The 14,385-nt window shown below is 46.4% G+C and overlaps 1 protein-coding gene across 4 annotated transcripts in view; it reads left to right on the plus strand.

The window, feature by feature from the left end:
* Window positions 1-1,923: 1,923 nt before the first annotated feature.
* The window catches only part of rspo2 (R-spondin 2), a 62,511-nt gene continuing 50,049 nt past the window's right edge, over window positions 1,924-14,385 (plus strand). The window contains exons 1-2 of one of the 4 annotated variants that reach the window (XM_037075984.1): window positions 1,924-2,110; window positions 3,783-4,108. In XM_037075984.1, the coding sequence (XP_036931879.1) occupies window positions 4,009-4,108 (100 nt within the window). In that variant the 5' untranslated portion in view covers window positions 1,924-2,110; window positions 3,783-4,008. Of the gene's footprint in view, window positions 2,111-2,371; window positions 2,493-2,943; window positions 3,084-3,387; window positions 3,476-3,782; window positions 4,109-14,385 lie in introns of those variants that run through there. The other 3 variants (XM_037075987.1, XM_037075985.1, XM_037075986.1) reach the window with 3 other exon arrangements.

A 14,385-nucleotide genomic window follows, 5' to 3' on the forward strand; every position in this document is an offset into this window, starting at 1 on the left:
AGAATCGCTGGGGGGTGGAAGCTGTCAGTGTGTTTTTTATTTCCACGTTACTCTGGTTAGGTGGAGGTACACGAAGAACTTGGTCAGGGTTAAAATAGCTGGTTTTGATGTCGCAGACGCGGCCAGAAAATGGCCTACTTTCTCCATACAAATACCTGGTTTTGACTGTTGAAAAAGGAAGCAGATAGTCTCGAACAATGGCATCACACTTGGCAGCCATTCTCACCAATCGCTGATGCACCAGCCTCTCAGCCTCCCGATGAGAAAATCGAGTCCTACAGAACATAATGTGCCATGTAATGTAAACGTTACAGTGTGACACATATGAAACGTGCCCATTTTATCTGTCTCGTGGTTTGCAGAAATGTGGGATGCCAGTGTTTTGTTCCAGCGGCTGTTGGACTCAGAAGTTGAAAAACTCACCAGAAGGTTTCTTTAATAAACAGCTGGAACTTCTGATCATACCACACAATCTCCATCAATGGATTTCCAGCTGTAAAAGATGTTTCAATTTTCATTTTCAATTTTCAAACTCCAGAGGAGGGAGGACGAAACGGACCCGGAGGTGGGGGAAGTTTTGTCAACTAGATTTATGGTGGCAATAAAATCCTATTTGTACATGTGGACTGCAATGTTTCAGCTTTGTTTGCAAATGTCACGTCAGATTATTTCTGGAAATTGGAGTTTGCCTCTTTCCAGCTTGCAAACATGGAAAGTTGCTAAGTATAACTTGAACTTTCTCAGCTCGCCTCACTCTCATCCTCTCCCTTTGACATTTTCGAAGATTCTGACTCCCGACGGCCGCTGTGGCTTGGAACTTTGTTTTTTTTTCTTTCTTTTACTTTTTTTCTTCTACCTAGCGAGCCGTGACATCAGCCCACGCTGAGGAGTCTGGATCTCTGATGAACAGGGTGTACAGCAGCTCCCCTCATTGCTGTTATGGCACTGAGGGCTCGGAGCCAGACCATCCAAATGCTGACGTCACCCCCACTTATGTGCACTGCAACGAGTAGGACGGAGGGAGGGGAGAGGAAGAGGAGAGGAGAGGAGGGATGGGGGAGAGTAAAGTGATTGGTTTACCGGCCCCCTTCTCCATGACACATCATGAAAATAAAAGTGCTGGAGGCCTAAATTATCACATTCACCTTAACCGTGCACTCTCAGATGTTGTTTTAGAGAGGAGTCCAAACCAGCGGCACTGCCTGTGGCTAACAGCCCTCCTCACCACAGAGTCTGTCACTGTTCCCCGGGTAAATAAATAAACAAAGGCCGGACAAAGGTCACTATAGGCTTTGGCAAGGAAACAACCATGATTCCTCTCCTTCTGCTTCTTTTTTTTTTTTTTTTTTTTTTTTTTTTTAACATATTGTCAGAAGTTTTCCCCCCCACACATATTTTTTTCAATCAGTTCCAGTGACGAAATGGAAACTTGCACTTGTGTGTGTGAGTGAGTGTGTTTGAGCGAGCGCGTGTTTTACTGCCTGAGGGTGGACGTTTTTTTTCTTCAACAGTTTTCCTGGTGTTTAAAGTGTAAAACCACCGTCTGAATGACATTCTGTAGTGTTCAGATGGGAGGTCTGGGAGGAGAACCAGACAGAAAGGTTAGCTTTTTTTTTTTTTTTTAAACTTGATTTTTTCCCTAACAATCTGACATTTGTCTTTCATTTCCTGTGTGTGTGTGTGTGTGTGTGTGTGTGTGTGTGTGTGTGTGTGTGTGTGTGTGTGTGTGTTTTTCTTAACTTCACACTAGTTTGACTGATGCAGAATACACTGACATGGGCCCAGCGCAGCTCTCACATGGAAAAAATAATTGCCCTGAAATAAATAAAAGATTAAGTGCCACACCTAGTGGCAGAAGCGGGTAGAGCATTCACAGCTTCTGTGTCCCAGCTGCTGGGGGGGATGATAAGCCCAGACATGCCTCCTGTGACTGTCCACTGTCCCTCCAGCTCCTCACAGTTGTTCATCGCCACACATTTTTTATTTTTATTTTCCCCCACTCCTCTCGTCGGAACCTCTCTCCCTATAACATTTGTGTCACAGTTTCCCTCTTGACCTGTTACTCAGGAGCGGATGGCTTCCACAATCCTCGTCTCTCTCTCCTCACAAGGTAGGACCTCTCTCTGCCTCCCGCTGATGGAGTCTCCTCTGGCAGTGTGGAAGGCCCTATGCCTGGGGAGGGAGGGGGGGAAAAAAACAACAACCCTGAATTTATTCAATTATTTCTCCCACAATTACAGCCTCCCTAACGATTATCATTCATTCCGAAGGAGGAGAGGGTTAAAGTCGTCCTAAAAGAGGCGTGACGGGACGGCTGACCTGCCGGCCCACCTCATTACGCACGTTATGCGGATAATTGCGAACCTGTAATTATTGAATCGGGCTATCGTCAGCGGAAGGCAAGCTCAACCAAACCGTGCGGCAATCATGGAGCCCGTTTCTGTTGATCCCCCAAAAATGAGAGTGGTCACTGGACTTCAATTATGAGATCTGTAAGTCTGCATATAGGTGAGGGGTAGAGAGAGGGGGGAGATACTCAATGAGTTTGAATATTGAAGGGGTATTCTGGGTGCTGGAACGGGGGACGCGGTGAAAGTCGTGACTTCCCCCCCTCCCTCATCCTCCTCCTCCATGAACTAACTTTGCTCCTCTGGGATGGTTTTCCAGACTCTTTCCCGCTCACTAGGACCCAGAGGCAACCCTCGTACCGGCCAGTGTGGGTGGGGGTGAGGGGGGGGGCGCGCACCGAGGTGGGGGGAGACTCCACTAAATGTCATCTTCAACATCTTAAATACGGAGGAAGAGGACGGCGAGCTTGGAGATCTCCACACGTGACGGCGGCGCGGGCGCTATATGAGCGGAAAGGGACAGCAAGCATCAGGACCAGCTGGGAGCCAGTCAACCTCAGCAGCGCGCAGCACGCACACTCACTCACTCACTCACTCACTCACTCACTCTCAGCCAGTCAGTCAGCCAGTCAGTCAGTTACCGGCTCTCGCTCTCCGCTGTATAGAAAGCAACACATGTGAGTTTGTCCCTGCTGCTGGAACCGAACGGGACGAGCTCGGAGTGAGGAGACGCAGGTAAACGGAATCTAAGCTTTTTCTTTTTCTTCTTCTTCTTCTTTTTTTTTTTTTAAAGAGAGGAGGAAAGGAAACCCCCTCCTCCTCCTCCTCCTTCATCATCCTCCTCCTCCTCCTTCACCGCGACCACCTTTTTTTCCTCCTCCTCGGACCTCTGTTCTCTTCTGGAGGCGCAAGTTTTTTGTTTTTTGTTTTTTCTCACACACAAAGAGGGATGCTGCACGTTCCCGAGCCGCACTTGCACTAAGAGGGAACCTGACGAAAAAAAAGAGAGAGAGGGAGAGAGAGAGAGAGAGAGAGAGAGAGAGAGAAAGAAAGAAAAAAAAACAAAGAAAGGAAAAAAAAGAGAGAGAAAGTGGACCGGAGCGGGATTACTCTCCATCTGATGCAAGGTACACACCGACACGTTCTTACACGGAGCGTCCTGGCGACTATTACGCACGGTTGCGCTTGTTTTTTTTTTTCCTTGGGAAGGGGCGTTTTGAGCGGTACGCATTGCCTGCGCGTCTGTGATGGTTTTCTCCGCACATTAACACACAGAAGAGCGAGTCGTTCTTTCTTTCTTTCTTTCTTTCTTTTTTTTTTTTGAACCTCCATCTTATCAGCCCCCCGCGCATCACTGTTTAGAATGGTGTTGATTTCATTACACTGTTATCACAGTTAACCTCTTTTATTTTGTTGTTGTCATTCTCCCCGCAGCGCACCGACACGGACACTTTTAGTGACTGGAGGATCACCAGCGCTTCAGAAAATGATCCCGATCGGCGGCGCGATAACATGTCGCATCCCGTCTGATGTCTGACACATCCGAGGATCGACTCAAGGAAAAACTGGAGGGAGGACATTGCGAAAGTCAGAGAATTCATCCCGAGCCCCCCCGCCGGCACCTTTTTTACTGGAGTCCGAGCACCAGATCGCCGTCCAGATGCAGTTTCGACTCTTCTCATTTGCCCTGATCGTATTGAACTGTATGGAGTACAGCAACTGTCAGGCGCCGTCGCACCGCTGGAGGAGAAGCAAAAGAGGTAAGACGGTGCAGGGGGGGCTTGCAGCCCACAGGTCTCAGATCAGCATCCAAGTGAGCGACTTTTTAACAAGGAGCCTGGAGAGTTTGGAGTGTGGGTCACGGGAGGCGACGGTCCTGAAAACAAGCCCGGCTCCTTCTCCAGAGGGGCACGGTGCGCGCAGAGCAAGGCGGGCAAGTCAGGAGAGACATAAGCCAGTACCGATCACCACAGCTGATGATAAAGAAAAGCGCGCAGGTGAGAATCTGTAACTGTAACCCAGGAACATTCCGGAAAAGAAAAGGAAAAAAAAAAAATATCACGCTTAAAGAAACTTGTTACCCGAGCCGCAAATCAGTCCTGTGGCATCTGATGTAACTTATTCACCTCTTGAAAGAAGACTTTTTATCATTATGTAACGATTTCAGGGCCGGTGGCTAATGCGTAAAATGTGCGCAAAATTGGCCACGCGTGTGGCTCTCCGGAAACAAAAAACAAAACAACAAAAAACCAAAAAACCAAAACAACAACAAAAAAAAGAATATTAGAACGTGTTGCGTCAGTGGATTGGCTTATCATATCGAAACCACACTGTCAGACAGCCATTAGCGCTACTTCCCAAATGTTGCGGCCCCAACAAAGGGCTCCCTTTATTATTTACATGTGAAGCTGCTGAAAAAGCTGCTGGTGCGGATCGCTGTGTAGAGAGCGGGCGGCTTATCGAGAGAGAGGGGGGTTGTTTAATGAATAGATACGGAATCCCCTTCCTCTGACTTATGAATTGCACATCTCCACCCCTCCAACCCCCCCTAAGCTGGTTTTAATTGATCTCATAACCACTTTGAACGGTTGGTAGGAAACCCGCATAACAATCGCTCGGCGGAGGCGCAGGGGGCTGAGGAGGGGATCAGCCCCTTTGTAAATACTACTCTCCACTCTGAATGAATGAGGAGACAGTGGGATTAGGAGAGCACCCCCGCCCCCCCCCCCCCCCCGTAGAGTCCTTCTCCTGAAACTGTGACATAACACATTACCAAGATCCCTCGGAGTGACCACGAGAGGAAAGGGGCGCACGGGGGACCGCAGCGCACTTTTTGGGCAGCATTACGCAGTCCGCACTGAAGAAAGAGTCACATCAAGTGAGGGGAGAGAGAGAGAGAGAGAGAGCGAGAGAGCGAGATGGGGGGGTCGTGTTGTAAATTGTAAGGCAATCACAGATTTAATCATATGCGCTGCGTGCCAGGGGGAACCTCCACACTCTGTGAGCCCTCCACTGCCCATCTGCAAATAATCAGGCAGTGCGGGGTACTGGCACACACACGCTCTTCTGCTCCTCTGTGTGTTGCTGCTCCCTCTGAGGACTGTGCGATCTGAGACAGTATAAAAGAGATAGAATCCTTTTTTTTTTTTTCCAAGTGTGATCAGTTCATTTTCTCGGAGTTGCTTCAACCTGGAGGGTGTTTTTGGACAGTCGAAGCGGCAACAACACGTGTGTGTAGCTTTATCTGCGTGGTTCCTGTGAGAAAGAATGGCAGAGAGGGTGGTGTGGTGGTGGTGGGGATGAGATCTAGAGGTTAACTTACACATTTGACCTCAAGCACAGCTTTAGGTTGAGCTCCATAAGCTACACGTTGTTACCCCCACGGCTCTCAGAGCGGATGTTACACTTGTCAAACTAATCCCATGCAAATATGTACAGGTTTTACTGTATCGCTGAATGTGTATTTGTGTGTGTGTGTGTGTGTGTTTGAGGGGGGAAACTGTACTTTGGGCCAAAAGTGCCATTCTAGCAGGCGATGGCAGCCGGCCAAGTGTTCGGTATTTGCTTCCTTCCTTTATTTATCACGGTTATATTGAAAGAAGCATGTGTAAGAGATCATTGTCCAATAGGCCCAGAAATGCTTGAATATTGTTCTAGCCCTCGAGGTTCCTGTGACAGCTTTATACACAGCGCCGTCTGGCATGCACGGAGAGCCCTCCAAACCGTTCAGGAGTGTTGAGACCCAGACACGTTTGAAAATTCAATTTTGGCCACGCTCGCCTCCCCGGGCGCGACTGTTTTATGCGCAACAAAACACGTAATTTAGCGAATGTCTTTCTCATTTTTTTTCTTTCTTTTTTTTTTTTACGTGCAGGGGAAAAAAAAAAAAAAAGAGAAAAGTTTTTGCCATTACACGTGTGACCACATGACCCGGAGAGGTGTGAGGGATTGAGATGCCAGTATAATTAGGGGATGTCAAGGAGAAAAACAGCCATTGCATTTGACTCGGGCTGCTTAAATGTATGTAGAGGCAGAGATTGGGATCTTTGTGTGGTTTCGGGGCTGATCTTGTCTCGCTCACTCACTGCATGACATGACCCAAACCTCCCGTTTGGCTGCGGTGACCGTGCACATACATGTTTTCATGCAAAACAGATGACAAAACATATTAAATTTACACCTCCTTGCCCCCTATCCTGCCAATTAGGAGCGGGGAAGTGATGCCAATGAGCCCTTCTATGATATCATAGCTAGACTCAAGGGTATTACTTTTCATTTTTATTCTCTGGCTAATGATGCCACCTGCTGACTACATAAAATCAGGCTGGAGTACGAGCGCTGCCTGAAGGAACAGAGACAGGCAGTGGGGCCCTGGGACGTTTAAACAGGTAATGAATAGGTAGCAGCAGTCGGGAGTGGTGAGAAGTTGCCATGCGATACCGTTAACCCTTCCGCATCTAGCCAGAAAATCCCAAAATTTGAGCTCCCAGCGGGGCCGCGGCGCGTTTCAGATCACACCCGACTGTGTAATCTGTTACTTCAGCAGCGTTGCCAGATGTTTTGAAGGGCAAACGTGATTAGACGCAGCCCAGCAGGGCGGAGGGAGTGAGGTCAGAGATGCATGACATGTCGTACTGCCGATGACAGTCGGCAGCGAAGGGTGTGTGCGGTGAGATTCTGATGCCAGAATACACATAAAAGTGTCATGATCTGTGGCCGAGGGTTTGTTTTTTTGTTTTTTTTTTCCCTCTAAAGAGTGTGTTGAAACTTGATGCTCTCTGGTGTTCGACTCCTGTAAGTGGACTTTGTGGTTTAAGTTTGTTGATGATAAAGCAAGAGGAGAAGACGATGTGGAGTTTCGGTCGTACAAATGTTAAAATGAAAGCACTCTTTTTGATGCAGATAAGCCGTTCAAACACTGCGGCCTCTCTCTCTAAGCCAGAGGAAATCAGGCCTCGGTGTGCTGACACACACAGGTCCCAGGTTTGTGTGTGTAAGTGTTAACGTTGGAACCGGGTGCACGGGAGCAATATAATACGTTGATTAAGTGAGGGGAGGGAGTGCTCCAAGAGGCTGCTTTTAAAAACCAGCCTTGCCACTCTCGCCTTTGGAAAAAGTGAAAAAAGCCCCGCAGATGGCACGTCTGCTAACAAGGCTCTCTCACATGATGCCACTCTAATCCAGGTGATGTGAGCCCTGCATCCTGACCTTTTTCATTCCGTGACACAGAAGGAGTTGGTGTATCTGATTCGTGTATATAGCGGCAGATTGATCGCATAAAGGAAACGCTGAAAAGTGATCTGTGATCTGACAGCGTGGAGCAGCGGCAGCATTAGCAGCCCCTCCTCCTCCTCCCCCTCCTCCTCGTCCTCGCTTGAGGAGAGGCGGGGGCTTTTTTTTTTTTTTTTTTTTTTTACGGGGATGAGTGAGGCGCATTTAAGCAGATCAGCTGGAAACGGCTGAATGTGAACAGCATCACCTGAGAGGGATTACAGCGAGCCGAGTCCTGACCTGAGCCAGAGCTCCGGCGTCAAGGAACAGAGCTCTGTCTTTTCTCTCCCAGGCCCCATCAGCCAAGCCTCCATGAGTGTAAATCTGTGTGTGTGTGTGTGTGTGTGCTCAAAGGTGTGTGTGTGTGTGTGTGTGTGTGAGAGAGAGAGAGAGAGAGAGAGGGAGAAAAAAGGAGTCCAGGGAGATACATGAATAACCCGCAGGTGCATGTTCCTGATGCTCAAATCAAGACATCAACTCAAGAACAGCTCACACCCGGGACTCCTGGACCAATCACATCCAGCCTCTGTCTCGGGGATTATCATGGCCATTAAGGACAATGATTCACTTATGTGCTGTATTGATAAATCACATTAGTCTGACCTAGCTTCCGAACTCTGTCGAAAGACTAGCTCCTTGTTTGACCTACTAACCCATGCATGTCGATCCTGGCCTGTAGCGCAGCTCCAGCTCCGAGTCACAGCGGTATCAGATGAAGCCGGTGAAAGGCTCCTCAGTGCGCTCATGCCATGCTACACTGCCGAAAAACCCCGGCAGAGGAAAAAACATGCAGTGGCATGAACTTTCTGCTGGAGAGCGAGGGATTCTTTCAGGCACCATGTGACAAAGTGGGGATGATCCATTTCACTTTGTCTCTGTTTTCCCATAGAAAAAAAAAAAACATTATTTGATGAATTTACTTAAAGACGTAATACATAATGTTTCCGCATTTAAATGTCTACAAACTATTTGTTATATATATTTTGTTGAGTTTTAAACTTGCATCGTTCTTAATGTTTTCATGGTAGTTTTGGAGAAGAAATTCAAACTCAGAATTATGAGGTAATAATGCAAACTCTATTCATTTTTTTCCATAACTGAATAAACAAGCTGTTCTCAGAGGAAAATAAGGTCCTGGGAACACCGTTTGAAGCTAGAAAGGTGGCAGGGTCCGCCACATGTAAACAGAGTCAAAGAGTATGAAGCTGCGTCCTTTAAGGTCAGTTTGTTTATGCAGTCATGAGAGCAAAGAGAGCTTGTTTATTCAGTTTGGTTAGACAGAAAAATATCAGTCACCAAAGATCTTTCTCTTCCGATCAAACTACATAGTGCACCTTTAATGGTGTATTTCATTTGGTCCACTGTTGCAACATCAAAAAACTCGAAGATAATGTGTCGAGGAAGGAAGTCGGAGAATGTCACTAATAGGTAACGTGAGTGAAACTCTGACACGGGACCTCGTCTGTGAACATTCAACAGTAGATTGTCATAGGCAGGTTTTTTATCGGCAATGATGGTCATTATTTTGAGACCCCTGGCGTCGGAATTTAAGCACCAGTTTTGGGGAAAAAATTCTAGTCAGGAAAGTTCTTCATTGACCGATGATTTATGCCCTAATACATTAAACAAACAATCCCCTTCATTTTCGTGACCGAATAAACCAACTGACTTTAACAACACTATTTCATACTGTTTTACTTTGTTTATATGTAGTGGACCCTGCCGCCTTTCTAGCTTTAAACAGCGCTCAGGGGACCTAATTTTCCTCTGAGAACAACTTGTTGATTCACGTATGCAAAAAAATAAACATTTCTATGTTTGAATAATTACCTAATTTAAACTGTAAATATAAAAAATCAGAATTTCAATATCTTCTCCAAAACAACACAGTGCCCCTTTATGCCAAATATATCTAAATCAGCATAATGCTCCTTTACCTGACATTTATCAATTGGAACTAAGTGAAGCAGTAAGGTGGGATGCAGGATTCCTGTTCATCTGTCAGTTCTTTGGGTGTTGCTCCTTGTATGAGTAATATCCATTTCCCATGGATGATAAAACTTGTTTTGTAACACTTCTGCACCCGTCCATCTATCACATCACAGCCAGGGAAGAATTCATTGTGAGCAGATTTGGCCCCTCCTTTTCCTTTTTCAAAAAATGTTTTCAGGGAGGCAATACACAAGGGGGACCTTCTCTTTCACCCTCAATCATTGTCATCAGAGGATCCCATATGCTGGCAGAGCCAAACGCCAAACAGATGGTTTTATTCCAGGCTACATTTTTACCACGCTGTAAAAGTTCATTTTTTCGGAAATGTGAAATAAAATGAAGTTATCATATAAAAATCTTATAATACACTCCATATTTCCGCACGGTGATTGGAAACTCCTGAGCGGCAGACAAAAAGTGCAGTGTCCCTCCAGAGGGCGGTTTTGTAACCCTCACCTAGGCCTGTTCCCTCAACTGCGCACGCCCCCGAAAAGCAATTACACCTTAATACGTTTCCTTATAAAGCTACTAAATGTGACCAGCCAATTTGGTCCGATTCTCTCAAGTTTATTGGGCTGTAAAAAAATCTAATGTGGGAATCATTTCTAAGTGCCACACATAAAACAACAACACAAAAGGAGCATTTTTTGAAAAAATGACTCATGGGCTTCGCAGGTAGGAGAGCTGCCCAGAGCCGGAGATGGAGCCCCTCAGGCTTACACCGAAACACACTTCCAGACTGCTTACCTCTCACATTACTAATACACACCTCTAAAAAGAGTCCAACGAAGAGCTGTTTAGAGGTAATGACGTGGATACAATAGGCATCCATTGTGTTTGCTCCCCAATGAATTTGATCACGAGAATTGTTAAAATGACCAATTTCCCCTTCGCTGTTTACATATTAATTAAATTACGCTTGAGACTCAACGTAGGCATGTTGGGCAACGTGTTCTCGATCCCAACACATCAAATACAGCAACCATTAAGCTCCAAACTATGAGTTTTGCACGTGAAAATGTCTCCGCAGTCGAGGTGGAAATGACACGTCATGTGCAACGTCTGGTTCGGCTTTCAAAACAAGGCTTGCTGTCAAACAGTTCACTTATTTTGAGATGTAGTGACTTTTAGACTTTGAAAACTTTGCAGTTTGGTTAGGTTTAGGCTCCATAACTACTTGGTTAGGTCAAGGAAAAGATCATCCTTTGAGTTGAGGGATGTTTTAGGAAATACACATATGCTCGCTTATTATCAAGAGTTAGATGAGAAGTCAAAACCATTCTCACCTGTGTGTGGTAAATATGTATCAGAGAATATGGAGCTGGAGGCTGGATTAGCTTAGCGTATCAAATAGAATGAAAACAGGTGGAAACAGCTAGCCTGGCTCTGTCTATTGTCAATGATATCCACCTGAAAGTACCACTAATTCACTAATTAACTGTACAACATTATATTAAACGTCACAATTTGGCCAGCAGCAGCTGTGGCAGGCGTCAGGGGAGAACCAGCGGCCAACAAATGGTCCAACACGTAGCCCCACGTAAAACTGCCAAATGACATTCCCTCATTCGTGAGCTTTAGAAACACGGGGGAGCTGGATTTTGTTCTGGGGATCTCTTTAGACAAAGCCACACTCGTTGTTTCCAGTTTTCATGTTAAGCTAACTCCATATTTACAGCCGCATGTCAGGATGGCATCAATCTTCTTCACGTCTCCAGGCAAATGAAGTAAATAGGCGTATTTCACTTAAACAACTTTTGGGCATGCAGCTTGGTAGCTGAGCCGATTCGACAGGCCATAAATTTGATTTGCCACCTGCCTGACGTGTAGAAGAGCTGTGCAGATTTAAGGATCTGGGAGCCCTTGGAAGTGATGCTCTAATGTTTCTAGAAAAGGTCACACTCTGTATCGGCTCTTGTTTGCCTTGTCAGTGTGTTCCTCCGTGTGCGTGCCGGCTTGTACCCACTTTGCATCGATCTGCAAGGCCTGGAAATCTGAAACTAAAGGAGGCCCCTTGAGGAAACACACCGTGTGCAGAAACAAACACACACACCGACTGTAGGTTGGCGCTTGCATGGATGCTTGTTAGAATGGCTGCTACTTTAACAACAGTGAGGCATGGGGCTCTGATCGCTACCCTCATGCCCACCCTTTAACACTCGACAGATGGACAAGACTCCTTCCCCCCCCCCACCCCCCCTGCTTTTATGGGACCTCTAATTATGCTTACACGCCACATCAAAATAGAGCTCAGCATGCAATGCCTTTGGTATGGAGAGGAAGTGAGCTGGTCAGATGCAATAAAGGGTCTCTCTGAGGAGCTCGCCTGTAATTTGGCGGCCCGAGTGTGGACACAGAGAGGTAAAGGTAAAGGTGCAGCTGCCTCCACCGCTGCCTACTGCCTGTCTAACTGCCTGTCTGACTCACTGTGTACATCTGTCAAGCCTCTCTCAAAATTTTCTGCCAGTACGATGATGAAGTAGTGTGAAAGATAATCCCAACCCGCATGCAAATACGTGACAGGATATCTGAGCCCCACCACTGATGTATCCAAGCCAGGGACTGGCTTGGCTGAGGTTGGGGTTCATGTTGGTAACTGGGCACCCTTAGACTAAATGAAGACTTGCCCGTGGAATCAGGCTTGGACTAGTCGGGACAAGAGCCTCAAATGCTACAGAGTGCAAGGCTTGCACTGGATTTTTTTTTGTTTTGTTTTCTTGGGCATGGAGCTGTGTTGAGGCTGGCTTGTGCTTCTATCTCCCCGCTCTCAGGCCCTGTGGTGTGAGGAGGGGAAGGCCTCATGGCTGCCTGCGGAGTGCAGAAGCACCCGGTGTGTTTTTAATCAGGAGCAAGGCTGGGAGTCATTACTGGGCCTCGACGTTGAGCTCATTGTCTCTGTGACTCCCTCCGCGGAGGGAGAGGGAGACAGGGAGTGAGAGGAGGGGGGACGTGGAGGGTAACGTAGCGTGCATGTCAGATGTAAAGAGGTCTTCAAGGGTCATCTCCTTAAGATTTATGTGGTCAGAATGGATGGAGCAAAGGAGGAAAGTGATGGGAAGAGAGGATGCAGGGGGGCGGGCAGCGAGGGGGTGATTGAATGAGACATGCATCTGTCTGTCATCACAGCAAAGCAATAAGGTTGTAGATCAATCATGTAATGGAAGCTACAGTACATAATGTTTTGCCTCAAGGCAGTCTCGCTTGTTCCACTACAGTTGTTCAAGCTCACACCCAAATAATTGTCAATCATCTTAATGAGCTGTGTGATTAGCTCTGTGATAAGAGAGGAACTTGTCCGCCTTTACGTAACTTGTAGCTAGCTGGCTAGCATCCTGGTCGTCAAGTAGTGAGCACATTAGCCCTGTCTCATGTCTTTTTCCTCGCAGAACTGCGACAGTGCAAATGTTATCTACAATTGTCCATACTGTCTTTCCATAGTGTAACAGCTGTGACACCGGGTGCTAGCAACAACGAGCTAACACTTGATGAAGTTGTGTTTTTAATTGCCTCAATTGAGAATTTTCAGTGTTACCAGTGGATAAACATTAATCAGGAAGATGTTTAGTAGTGGCCAAGCCATGTAATTACGTCACGTTATGCACTGGGGCCCGGCAATACTTTTACCCATGAGCGTACATTGTGAAAGAAGTGTCTGTAAAACAGTGAGCATCACAACCGCCGGGAAATGACTGATTTCATTCATAATTTGAGCCATGCGATTCAATAAAATTTGGTGTAGAACAGCCAGGTTAGCTGGGTGCTAAACTGGGAGTTTGCCGGCTCGGTTGGCAGAAGTCTCTAATGTGCACGCTCTATGGTCCCCTCAGTGCGGAATATCCAGGTATTTTCATACTTGGGGAAGTTGAGCTTTTTTGGCTTCACGCACCACTGAGTACATCTCCAGTGCTTCATCCAGATTTTAATTGTTAGATCCATGTTTAGGCTCGAGTTATGTGGACAACATGTGGATGGACAGCTCGTTTCCATTTACCAATGAGAGAAATCGATGACCGGCGTCATAGAAGCACAGAGGGCTATGTCCATATCAATTTTTCTAAGTGAGGTTAGTATTGTTGTTGTTGTAAGGGTCTGTTAAATCCCACCAAAAAAGTGTTGGACTTTCACACAGTCTAAGTACAGACAGACTTAAAGGCGTCACTGCTGACGCCTCTTACAGTCAGGCCTTTGTGGGCGGATGCAGTCCAATTATAATTTAAGGTTTGCTTCCATGGTTGTTTCAGTTGGGTTGCATAAGTACATAAGAAAACTACAGATGGCAGACTAATTAAAGGAAAAAATCTGAATAAATGAGCAAAGTATCACCAAAGTCGATCAAAGGCATTGAACTTTATTATCTATGGGGCTTCACATGTTCCTGTAATTTGCCGCCCATATGTAGGTGAACAAAGGCGTTTTGTCAGTCAAGTCAGTCCTGCTTTCTTCTCACCTGCCCCTGAATGCATCCTAGTCGTAACTTGCCCTCCTACGCCAAGATGTATCCACCAGAATGGGTCCAGCTCTGTTCACTGTAACACAGTCAATGTCTGTCTGAGTAGTTGTGTGGTTGTGGTCTTAGTTGCTGTTTGCCTTGTTATTGCCTGTGTTGACTTAAGCCCTTGTATATTTTTGTGAATCGCTCTGGCTTCAGGCCACGCAGGCTCTGGACAAAGATCCCCACATACACAGACATTGTCAGAAGTGAGTGGAAGTCTAATTGTGGGGGGAAATTTGTAAGCTGTGTTATGATTTTAATGCAGCGCATTTTTATGTTGCA

This window comes from Acanthopagrus latus, chromosome 17, assembly GCF_904848185.1.
Source record: "Acanthopagrus latus isolate v.2019 chromosome 17, fAcaLat1.1, whole genome shotgun sequence".
NCBI classification, from domain to species: Eukaryota; Metazoa; Chordata; class Actinopteri; order Spariformes; family Sparidae; genus Acanthopagrus; species Acanthopagrus latus.